At 38.2% G+C, this 13,159-nt stretch overlaps 1 protein-coding gene across 1 annotated transcript in view; it reads right to left on the bottom strand.

Annotated features, from left to right (window-relative positions):
• Positions 1–11,454, bottom strand: part of C7H8orf88 (chromosome 7 C8orf88 homolog) — a 32,792-nt gene extending 21,338 nt beyond the window's left edge. Inside the window, exons 1-2 of the mRNA XM_034966330.3 lie at positions 6,024–11,454; positions 1,275–1,373 (exon numbers count right to left, since the gene is read on the bottom strand). Coding sequence (XP_034822221.1) covers positions 1,275–1,347 — 73 coding nt within the window. The 5' untranslated portion in view covers positions 1,348–1,373; positions 6,024–11,454. The remainder of the gene's footprint in view (positions 1–1,274; positions 1,374–6,023) is intronic.
• Between the last annotated feature and the right edge of the window lie 1,705 nt (positions 11,455–13,159).

Below are 13,159 nucleotides of genomic sequence, written 5' to 3' on the forward strand. Positions count from 1 at the left end.
AACACCAAAATTAATTTCTGATTTACTAGACTTTTCTGCCTAATAATTCCCTACTCTGCGTCTGGATCTTAAGAAGGTACAACTAAATAAGATACCAGGGCTACCTGCCCACCTTGCATCCCCTCTCATTCTCATTCTTCCATGTAACAACCTTGGAGAGAAATCAGTGAAAAATTGGATCTGCAGAGATGAAGGGGGGTGGGAGTTGCTGGAGAAAGTCTGGTCACAGAAAAGAGCTGCTGCAATTGTTTTACATTCTTTCCTTTAGGATAAAATTTGAGACTTGACCCTGCACAACCGCTTCCACTGCACCAGAAGTATACAGAATCGCATTATTCAGCTATGGTCCCAGAAGATCCATTAATTTCATTTAGCTGACATAAGTCACAGGCATATTGAGAGCAAACATAACCAAAAGTGGAGATTATCATCTTCCTTGAAGGATCCAATGATGGGAAAATGAACACAGGATAGAAACTGGTGCCACTTCTACCTTTTTTGCTTCATTTGTAAACTCAACAAAGTATCTATATTTTCCCATTTATAAGTAGTAAGTTAATTCAGCTGAATACACAGACTAAGAAAAAGTTTAAAAAGTTATATGTGTATCACCTAAAGTAGACACAGAAGCCATTCTAGCAACAAGTAATGAACAGAATTAAAAGACTGATATTCCAATTTAGAAGTTAAATACCAGGTATTTCAGGAATTTCTCCAAAAGAATAGCTTCATGGGCAAAAGAAAAACATTTTAGAATGTTTAAAATAGATATTTTGAAATTAGACCTGTTCTAGTTCAAACACAGCCATAACCTCTATCAGAGCACAAGTATGACACAACTACTACAGAACCTTTAAGATTTGTGCTAATTTTTTTTTTGGCATTTAGTTATGTACTTATTCTTTTAAAAGGTTAAATTCTCTCTCCAGCATGATTGCCCTGCAGTGATCATAATCACAGGGCACAGTTTGTACTGGGAGTATCACTCTGACCAGAAGCCAGAAGCCTACAAAAATGAGACATGAGAAAAAACACACACACAGAAAGTTACTTTCAGTCAAGGGTTATTCTTCCTACTTTTGTTGGTCTGGTAGATTATAGATTGGTAGGTAATTATGAATCTTTCTCCTTCAGTAATACTTACAAACTCTTAGTTTTCATTATTTCTTTAAATATCCACCTGAAACAATTGCTTTATATATTATTTAGCTTTTCAAATACTAATTAGTCATTAATACATTAATATTTAAAGAACTGTACAATCTATTACTCACCTGGGGGAGAAGTCAGATGACGAACAGGTCTTGCTGGTTGAAGCGGTTTACCAATTAATTTTTTGGTTTCCATTGTCACAAAGACCTTGAGGTTCCATACTAGAAGACGAAAAAATACATTTTTATCTTTTGGACAAAATAATCAAGATGCTTTACATGTATACAAATAACTACATCTTTTTTTAAGATGCCTATTTTACAAGTTAAAGTGGAAAACACAAACACAAAAAAGTATTTAATATGCAATACTCAGACTCCTTTTATAGCATTTGTCACAGTTAAACATTCCCTCTTTGAAACATTTTCTTTAACTTTACTGACTCTATATTTCTGTTTTTCTTTTCTTTTGAGGCAGAGTCTCACTCTGTCACCCAGGCTGGACTGCAGTGGCACAATCATAGCTCACTTCAACTTAAAGCTCCTGGGCTCAAGAGATCCTCCTGCCTTAGCCTTCCAAATAGCTGGGATTACAGGCATGAACCACCATGCCCAGCTAATATATTTTTTTTAAAGATGTGGTCTCACTATGTTGCCCCAGCTATGTTCTTTTGGTTTGTTTCCTATTTCTTCGATTGTCTCTTCTAACTTCCTTAGCTGATTCCTCTTCTTCTGTCTTTCTTCCGAATTTGGCTTTGGTCTTCTTAGCTAAAACTCATCTATGCTCACGGCTGCAACTTCCTATCTACATGATAAATATGCCCTAATTTATACTTCCAGAATCTACTTATCTTTTAAACTCCAGTTCTATTTTTCTAATTGTCTAATAATATTTCAATTTATATATTATCACAGGTACCTCAAATTCAACATATCTAAAATCTAATTAATAACTTTAACTCCTGTATTCCTTTAAAGTCATCACCAACTCCCTTGGACCACACTTGGTAAAACTGCCTTCAATTTGACGGGCTAAATTAGAGCCTCTGATTCCAAAATCAGTCTTTAATTTCTGTTCACGCTACTTCCAAAATATTAATGTTATTTTGTTTCACCATATATTTGGACATTCAGGTGTTTTGTCTATAGTTCCCTTACTATCTCTGCTGCTCTTCTTCCAAACAGCTATTTATCTGTCAAGACCAAGATCAAGCTCTTGCCACTTCCTTGGAAAATATCCCCCTGTCTCAACAGGTAAGGTTAAATAAAATAGTCTACATGAAGTTCTCTAATAATAAAATAATAATAACAATAATAATAATTCCTCCTTCCTTACATTCCTCCTTCACTGGTCCCTACTGTATTTTATCAGTTTTTCTAAAATATATCATAGTAAATATATTACATGTCTACTTATTGGACTATCAGTTAGTTGAGGCCACAAAAACCAGACCTTATTTATTTGTGTATTCTAGTATCTGCAACATAGATTTATTAAATAAACTCTATAAACGTTAAGTACCTCGTCATTGCAACTAAAATCTGACACCTGTATGGGACACAAGATTTCCAAATTTTGATGCCCATCAAGACAAAGTCAAAAATAAAACTCCACTTGATTTTGCACCTGCTTATCCAGAAATCATTGTAACCATATGATATTAAGCAAATCATAAGTCTAAGTGCCTATTTCACCAAGTATAAGATAGAGTTAGTAACCCTTTAAGTTCCCAGAAATGCTTTATCCTATTTTTAAAATATCTTTGGACATGTATGATTCAAATGTTAAAATTATAAACTTATAAACAACCTCTCAAAATTAGGAATGATAAGTAAGCACCCAAAAGTTACTATTTGGAGATAAGCCAGCAAGTACTTCAAGTTAATACCAACCCAGCTTTGTAATGTGTCTGTTAACTAGTATTTCAACGTGGCAAAACTAATGCTCTCTGTACTTTTTGTGCAATACAATTGGATATAACAAGATGAAAAAAAGTTATAAGCACAAATAGAAAAAATACTTCAAATAAAGTTATTAATATTTTCTATGTAGAAGAGTATATTTAAAATAAGGACCAAAAAGCAACCTAATATATGTTGCTTTATTTGATGTTTATCCTAGTTATTTTAGTTAAGACCCTAATACTAGTATGTAGTAACTTTCCATCCTGTTCCCCATATGAAACTAGTGAATCAGAATACAATAGGATAGAGTACTTTGGCACACACTTCGTTGTTTTTCATTGCTCAGCTGAAATTTAGTTGTAGGTTGTTAAGTCTTTTCCAATCGCTGAGCAAGGCAAATCCACAGTATTCAAACTAGGGATTTTCAAGAGTTGGGGATTACAGAACTCCATTATATGACTTTGCAACACAAGTAAATAAACAAAAAATCAAAGCTCTTTTGGTGCCACCTACCCTTCAATTTACAGTAGGAAAGATACAGCAATGGCTCCCTGTATATAAATCCACATCAGTTAAGGAAATTAGAAAAGATGGTGTCATTCAGTACTCTGTTTAATATTTTTTTTTAAAGTAAACGATGCCTGCAGGGAAACACTGACATTATAGGGGACAAGTTTGGGATTACAATGCATAGTACATTCCACCATCATGTTATTAATGAAAAAGGTTAAGTATTTATAAAAAGTAATTATTATTGTAAAACTGATTCACGAGATTATAATTAAGGCAGAACTCCATAAACCAAAACCTAATTCTCAGTTTAGTTAAAAATAATAAAGACTTAACTGCACTACAAAGTCATTATACAAAATAAATTCAATCTTAAACTCTAATGCCTGCTTCATCTATGGAATGTAGAGATCAAAAAGTTTCCCTTGAAGCTACTGGTGCTACCTAGAGTAGCCATGTATCATATCAACGATTCAAAGCACAGTTACAAAATAAACAGAATTCTGCCTACAACATTGGGTAGCAAGTAGTGGGCCTATCATAAGGTTGTAAAATGTAAATTTAAAAATGTAAATGTATAGTTTTGTGGTATAAATGTTAAAGGATATTTTGATCCAATGTCTCCAAAAAACTTTCTATTAATACATAGTGAGAAATGGTTGCTGAATGGTTTTTTTCAAGATCACACGCACTTAACAAATCATCTTTAAAGACCAAGTTGTATGAATAGAATATTGGTAAATCAGTTAGTTATTTACAGTTGCTATTCTACATCTGGCAATACTAACTATATCTTAGGTTCCTCTTCTGTTTTAAAAAATGTACCTAAGTATGAATCTTCAGGCCTTATCAGTCCTGATATTACCAGTAAACCTAGAATTGTCTAAAAATAATAAGCAGATACACTGACCACTTTGGCCAAAATCTTATTAATCTTATTTTTTAATTAAGATGCCATTTTTAAGGTCCTACTACATACTGAATATAATTTCATTTAATTTTGAGCCATATATGAACGGTGGAAGAAAATTATTATTAGTCCCACTTCACAGATAAGAAACCTGAGGCTCAGAAAAATAAGAGACATGCCCAAGTCCACATAGCTACTAAGTGCTAGATATTAGGATTTGACTACAAAGTTCACACCTTTATATCAAAACTTGCCTATTTGTTACATAAAAGAAAGATATCTGACTGTCCATTTATTACATGTGGACACTGAGTGTATAGATTTAAAAATTAATGTGAAAAGTAACATTTATTTATAAGGCCATGCAGAATAAATTGGTATATACTAATAATATCCATTTCTTCAATTTACCATTTTTCTTAGAATACTAAATAAATTAGGGAGTACTGTGCTTTCCTCACGCTACAGACATGGTATACTGCCATACTAACCATAGATCACAGCATATGAAATATACTATGCACTGTTTTTAGAAGCTGAGTACTATACTTAAACTCCAATACTCCAATATAAATTCTAGTCTTCTTTGGAAAGTACTGATGCTACCGCTGCCGTTGAGAAATAAGATCATATAAAGTGAAATAATGAAATGAAAAGACCATATTTGAATTTACCTTGTGTATAATTCCCATATGATAACCAGATAAAATTTCATCTCAATTTCCAACTTCAAAACATTACAAAGTTAGGATTCCTTGAAACCCAATACTGCTTGTAAGTAAACTGCTCACACTGACAAAATGATAGATGAAGAGAAACATACAGGAAACATCGGGGAGTAAGAAATAAACCACCTATGACTCAAGTGGTGAAAGACATTTCACGTTCCACATATCTGGTTGCACTATTAAGGAAAAATTAAAACGAAAATATCAAAAAACTAGAAGCTAGGAGAGTTCCAACATATCTTCCATTTCATGCCTTCTCTTTATAATTAATTTAATTTTTTTTTTTTTGGTCTATTTAAGGGATTTCTCAAAACAAAACACAATTTAACATTCGGATGGGCTAAAGCTGTCCAGGTAATAGGTGTCTGTGATTACTTTAGTCATGTAACTGTCCTTTCCGTAGCTTTGACTAAAACACCAGCAATGAAAACCTTGTGCCACCGGGTGGCGGGGGCAAATCGTCTTGAAAGCCTCCCACCGCCTGGCACCAGGTGCTGGGGCAGAGCCAAGGGGAGCTGTGTACTTAGCTCCTTTTTTGGCGATGGCTTTGGTCTCGGCCACTTGCCCCTCCGTCGGGCTCCCCTGGCCCCCTACACTTTCTTTCCCCTCATCCGACGCGCTCGCTCCCATCCCACTCCCATTCAGGGTCCACAGGGTACTGAAGGGGCCCTGAGAGATTTCCCGACCCAACTCAGAGCTTCTCTTCCTCGCCTCAACTTTCCCGGGGTCGGGCCTGGGAGACGGCGCCCACCCGCCTCCTCCACACCACGGGGCCCGACTTCCGTCCCCCAGTGTCGCTCATCCTCCCCAGCCACTTACCGACTCAAAATCCACGAGGATTTCGGGGCAGCAGCGTCGCCGCGCTCAGCCCACACGCGGAGGCCGAGCGCCCTGCTGCCCGTCGAGGAACGGCTCCTGCCGCTGGTCCGCTGGCTGACCGCGGTGGCGGCGGCGGGGGGCGAGGGGCGGGGGGCGAGGGGCGGGGGGCGGGGCGGGAGGCGGCTCCGAGGGGCACGAGGCGGGCCCAGGGCGGGCGCGGGGCGTGGCCTCGAGCGCTGAGCCTCGAGAGCAGCCGCACGCCTGCCGGGGTAGAACCGTTAAAAGGGTGGCGCGCGCTTTCCCGGGCGAGCTGGGCGCGTGGGGTTGGAGCGGCGCCGCCCAGAGCCGGTCGTCTAGGGCAGGAGGCCGCGAGTGAGGCGCTGACAGGCTAGCCCTCGACGGGGCGCGCCCGCGTGAACGGCCTTGGGGGCCCCAGACCGTGGCCCTGCTTGTGCGAAGACTGGGAGGCGCCAGGCGGGCCGCCTGCTGGGGGCTTGGCGGCGGGTTCCAGGCAGCGTCTGTGAGGGAGGCCGCCTCTGTGAGGGAGGCCGCCGTCGTGCTGACGACTGAGTCCACCCCACTCCTGTCCCCCGTCAGAGCTGCTGGCAGGCGCTGCTTTCCCCTTGGTGCATTTAGTGGGTGTCGGGATTCGGGTTGGCAGGGAGGAAGATGTTTGAGACATGGTTTACCTCAGACCAGGGATACAGCGTTTCACACAGACTGCCATCCTGAAAGGAACAAAATGAATTAAGGCAACTCCATCCGAATCATTTCTTTTTAATCTTCACCTTCAATCCTTTTGCTAATTTTTCATTATCTTTGAGTGTCCCCAGAGGGGGACTGTCTGCTTGTACTGAGGGACGTGGAGGTGGCAGTCCCTCACGTCCCCAAGCACCAAAAGGATAGTTGAAAATGCACTGGCAAACACTGAACGGTTTTAAGTGGGGCACTATCAGGATTTACCATTTTGGAAGGTATAAAGTTTCACAAGCACTTCCATGTATAGTCAAGTTATTGCTAGCTGTCTCCGTTTAGAAATGGCTTCCAGAAACACTCCTACTATCCACTGAGACAACTCGCCTGGCATCAGAGACCTAGGGTCCAGGGTCAGAGATGGGTCATGATAAAAGGGCATCCCTTGCGGTGAGGCACCAGAAGTCTGCACAGTGGAATCAATATATTCCAACCACCAGATGTAGAAAATCTTAAGTGCAGGATGTGGTTCTCATCCATCTAGTCACAACAGAAGTTTTCTTCTTCAGGAATATACTTAACAATGAAGCATGTATAATTTTATATACATCTTACAATAAAATTATTTTGTGCATATCACTGTATGAAGTCAGTAGAAACTATTGTGACAAAAATGTAAATTGGAAGAATTCCAATTCAGATCAGTATTAGTAATTTATTGAGAGGAAGAGAGAAATTAGACTAGACAGACTCCTTGATTTTTTGATAATTGAGGAAGAAAAATGAACCATATAAATATATCGAAACTTTTCAAAATCTTATTGATAATGACATAAAGTTTTGGCATCTACAAGGATAATCTAGAATTCATACCTTTACAACAAGAACTTGACAACAAACAGGTTAATGACTTTTAGCAACTTAAAGGTTAGTCACTGCCTGAGAAAACTTGAAGTGCCCTGAAATCACAGAGTTCACCTAAGAACCTCAAGATGAGTTTCCCCAAATTTAGCAATACTAAAAATTGGCATTATTACCAATAACAAATTGTGAAACTGCAATAACTTTTTTAAGCTTTCAATAACAAAAAATACATGTTGACTAACTTTGCTTTGAAAAGACTACCACATTATTCATTATCACCAGGGAAAGTGCATTACAAAATTACTGTCAAATGATGAGGCAATAAAAAAATGAAAACTAAAAATATAGGAAAAACATAGCAATGGTTCAGGTAGTTAATTTAAAATATCATTTTACTGAATTTCTAAAATATTTGTGGTATTTATCATCTTTTTAAAAATCTGTAATTTGTTGTCACTTATTTTCTTATTCTAAGTAAATATTTACTTTGGTCACTGCCCCCCATCCCTGCTTCCTGCCCTGCTCTGGCCACTCAAAGAATTGGAGAATGGATTGAGAAAAAGCAACAGTGGAAATAGATATCCCAGTTAGAAGGATAATAATTTATAATGTGTCTTACTACTTATAAGTAGAGGTTTTATTTAAACTTATATTTTCATATTTTATTTAACTCCACTTTCACAGTACCTAGAACTACACACACACACATACAAACTGGTTACTTGATCTCATGGTATGTGCTGTTTAGTGAGGGTGCAGATATGCAAACAGACAATTTCAACTCAGTAAGTTGTTAAATCTGGGTGGTGCCACTGAAAGCCTGGCAACTCAGAAAGCTGAAGAGGTAGCATTATCTCATGTTTACCAAATGATTTCCTTGCCAACCTCCTGCCAATAGTCGCCTTTTATTCATTTATTCCTCAAACATTTACGAAGCATTTTATGAAGGATACACTAACAAACACACAACACAGATGCTCATAATTATTATAGGAATGTGTTAAAACAGTGGTCCCCAACATTGTTAGCACCAGGGGCTGGTTTCGTGGACTACTGGAAGGGCAGGGTATGGTTTTGGGATGAAACTGTTTCACCTCAGATCATCAGGCATTAGATTCTTATAAGGAGCACACGACCTAGATCCCTCGCATGTGCAGTTTACAATAGGGTTCACACTCCTATGGGCCACTGTTGATCTGACAGGTAGCAGAGCTCAGGCAGTAATGCCAGCAATGGGGAGGGGCTGTAAATGCAGATGAAGCTTCAGTCACTCACCTGCCACTCACCTCCTGCTGTGTGGCCTGTTTCCTAACAGGCCAATGACCAGTACCAGTCTGGGGTCTGGGGGAGGGCAGTGGTTAGAAACCCCTATGTTAAAAGCTATAATAATGACTTAGTTTCATTCAGCTCAGTTCAGCTCAGCAAAGGTTTTGAAGACCTATGTTTATGTGCTAGAAACTGAGGATACAAAGACAAACTGAAATACGACGAGAAAGGCTGATACACACTGAGGTTACAAAGAAAAACTCAAATATGATGAGAAAGGCTGCTGCAAAATTAGCAAGAAGAGAACGCTAGCTTAATAATAGTGCCTATATGTGAAATAGAAGATAGTATATGTAGTAGAAATGTTTACGTGGAATAAAAGAAGGACTACATGGAAAGGCGTAATTCTGTTGAACGGTAGGAGGATGGAGAAGAGACATCACGAAAGGGTTCACAGGGGAGGTAATGCCTGAGCAGGATTTTTAAGGATAAAACATTTACCCACTTAGAAAAGGGTATTCCTCGCAGGTGAAAGAACAAGCCCAGAGATATACAGGAATAGAGCAGCAGCCAATAAAAGAAAACATCAGTAATTCAGTACTGCAGAAACACAAAATACAAGAGACTGCCTGGTAGTGGCTTGATATTAGGCTAATAAAAGATGAAGTGTCTTTTATCTCCTTTATAAGGATATGGAGAGACACTGAAGGATTTTAGTTTGGGTTTAATAGTATTCTGTGACCATTTGGGAAAAAATTACTTAAATGACAACATGAAAAATGGATTGGGAAGCAGAGTAGGCATCAGGCAAGACAAGAAGAGAGGCAGAGGAATCCGTTCAGAGGTTTACAGTAATCCAGGCAATGTTTATTGAGAGCCATAAGTAAAGGTAGATAGTGACCATAAGGAAAGAAAAGTACACATAGCTGAGAGAATAAGGAAAACTGCTAACAGTGTAGAGTGTGAGAATGGAAAGTGGAAAATAGTGATGCCAGTTATTGACTTGCGCACCCAGAGCGATACAGGAAAAAAATAAAAAGATACTGTGATTTGCCTGAGGAGGCACAAGAGAATGGGATCTAGATTGTAGGTGAAGGGAAGGGACAAAAGCAAGAATAGGTGAAGTAGAGATTATCCAGTATAAGTGGAAGGGGTCTACTGTGGAAAGCAGTAGGACTTTCAAATTTTGAGATAGCATTTCTGGGGAATGTTCACCTGAAAACAGGTGAACACTGTTGAGGAGACAGCTGAAGGTGAAGATCAGAAATTTATAAAGGCATTTACCTGCGTGGTTGTGAGATTCATTGGCAAATAAAGGAAGGGATGATAAATTGAAAGAATAATAAACCTGAAGTCCTCACAGTGTGAGACTTCTGGACAGACGAGGTATATTTTCGAAGAGGTGTATTTTCAGACAGTGGGATAACTGAGTGTGAGAGTTGAGATGGAGTGGTTCTGAGTATAACCACCCAGCATGCCGCTGTAGAGGTGAATACCAGAAGTGAAAGGAAAATAGACTTGACGAAGAACTGTGAGTCCAGACTGCAGTATTAGATAAGCCATTCACATTGACATTTAAATCAGTGGCATGTGATAAGAATAAAAACCAGATACTGAAGTCTGCATTGGTGAGGAGGGAGTTAAAGGAGATCTGTGGATGGCGGATGGTAGGTAGAAGGGAAGTTTATAAAGGAGTTAGGCAGGTACATAAGAAGAAACCAGAAAAAAAAAAAAAAACATGGCCTTACATAAGCTAGGGAATTCTCCACGTTTCCTAAACTCTTTCTTGAGGCTTAATAACTAATAAAAATGTAATGCATTTTGGCCAGGTGCAGTGGCTCACGCCTGTAATCCCAGCACTTTGGGAGGCCGAGATGGGCGGATCACGTGGTCAGGAGAGCGAGACCATCCTGGCTAACACAGTGAAACCCCGTCTCTACTAAAAATACAAAAAAATTAGCTGGCCATGGTGGCGAGCGCCTGTAGTCCCAGCTACTCAGGAGGCTGAGGCAGGAGAATGGCATGAACCTGGGAGGTGGAGCTTGCAGTGAGCCAAGATTGCGCCACTGCACTCCAGCCTGGGCAACAGAGTGAGACTCCTTCTTAAAAAAGTAAATAAATAAAATAAAATAATTTAAAAAATAAAAAATTTAATGCATTTTCAAGATTATTTAAATGTCCACTATCTTAAGCCAAAGGTATATCTCATGTGGAAATATGAGATACTGAGGCAAGGTTTTTCAGAAAAATTTATTGGAACACTGGGAACTTTTCCATAACTCTGTATATCCTACCATTATTACCTACACCTATCAACAGGTCACCCAGGGCATTCAAAATTTCATAAGAGCAATGTGTGTGATCACTTCCTATTTAATAAGTTACCTTAAATAACTCTTAGTTACAAAATTGAAAAGACTGTTAGATCAAAGACTCTCATTTACTGTATTATAAACTAGACCTACTTCTTAAATCTTTGGCTTGATCTGATCCTTACTCTGTGAGGCCGTCCCCAAAAGAAAACAAATAGGCTCTTTATTTCTCTGTTTTTAATCTAATATTCCACTTCAAGTAAAACATATGCATGTTTAGCAAAATATAAAGAACATAGTATTTATTTAAATGTGTAACTGCATATGTAAAACAAATTTTAAAATTAAAAGCCTGTACAAATTTTTATTAGCATTTTGTGCTAACAAATCATTTTCATAAATATTGCCATTACAAGAAAAAGAAAATACAATTATGTTATTTAAAACTCATCGCATGTCAATTTCCTCATATTTAATAGAAAATACTTCTGACTGGGTGCATATGCCTTTAATCCCAGCAGCACTTTGGGAGGCCGAGGCAGGCGGATCGCTTAAGCTCAGGAGTTCCATTCCAGCCTGGGCAACATGGCGAAGCCACTTGTCTACAAATACAGAGAAAAAAAAAAAAAAAACTATCCGGGCATGGTGGTGCACCTGTAGTCCCGGTTATTCAGGGGGTCAAAGTGGAAGGACTTCTTGAGTCCCAGAGACCGAGACTGTAGTGATCGAGAGGTTGAGTCTGCAGTCAGCCCTGAGATTCTGCTTCTGCACTCCAGCCTGGCTGACAGAGTGAGACCTTTTTTCAAAAAAAAAAAAAAAGAAAGAAAGAAAAAAATATTTTTACTTAGCCTTCCTATAATTTTATGCTAATTATAAAAAAGAAAATACACGTAATAATATTTTGCTACATAAATCAAAATGCTCTAAAATTAATGTAGTTGGATATAATATCAAATTCATTAAAAATTTTAAATTATTCTATGCTTTTGAAATGACTATTTTGGGCAAATATTTTCTAATAATTCTCTTTGTACAGATGACCTACAGACAATGAACAGCAGGGGGCACAAAAATCAAAAGTTTTTCACTACAAAGTGAAACAATAAAACCTTATGTAGTGGAAAGCAGACACATTTCAGAAGCAGACAGACTGATTCCAGCTGGCTTCCTCACATATAAGCTAAGTGACCTTTAATTATTGAATCTGTCTTAGCCTCTTCAATGGTAGAATAATAACTGTGACAGACTAAATGTTAACATACGTAAGGTGGCTACATAAACACTAGGGCTTTTGTCTTCATTACTTATTACATATGTATGTATGAGCATACCAGAAACATACATTGAATAAATGAAAACTTAGATTTTATAGCAATTTATGCAGATCATAAACAGGGAAATGGCTGTAGAGGTTTATCATAGCATATGAGTGCAGGTATAGCCATATCAAAACTAAACAAAAGCTAAACAAAAGGTGCACCAATATCTCATAAATCACCACTAAAGAACTTACTCATGTAACCAAATACCACCTGTACCCCAATAACTTATGGGAAAAAAATAAAATAAAATAAATCACAGCATTTTTCTGTATGTGAAAATATAAATGCCAAAGTGGATATAAACATGTAATACTATTTTCTACATGGTGTAGTAGTGTTTCTTCTTCTCCAGGTGTGATCCAGGAAAAATCTCCAATAGAATCATGAGGGAGTGATTGTTTTGAATGCAGATTCCTGTCCTACTCAGCATCTACTTTTTCAGATCTGTGGGAGCAGCAGTTCAATTTCCTCTGGTAAAATAGAAACAAGAATGCTGTACTTGCTTCCTAGGTTCTTGTGAATATTTAAACAGCATGTATTGTAAGGTTAGCACTCTACTTGGCACATGTCAAGTTTCCTTTTTTCTTCTAAAATAACATATATGTACTCACAAATGACTTGTTCAAGAATACCTGGTCATGGTGCCATTTTTCTCTTTTCTAAGAAGAACTAAGGCAAT

Source organism: Pan paniscus, chromosome 7 (assembly GCF_029289425.2).
Source record: "Pan paniscus chromosome 7, NHGRI_mPanPan1-v2.0_pri, whole genome shotgun sequence".
In the NCBI taxonomy this organism is placed as follows: domain Eukaryota; kingdom Metazoa; phylum Chordata; class Mammalia; order Primates; family Hominidae; genus Pan; species Pan paniscus.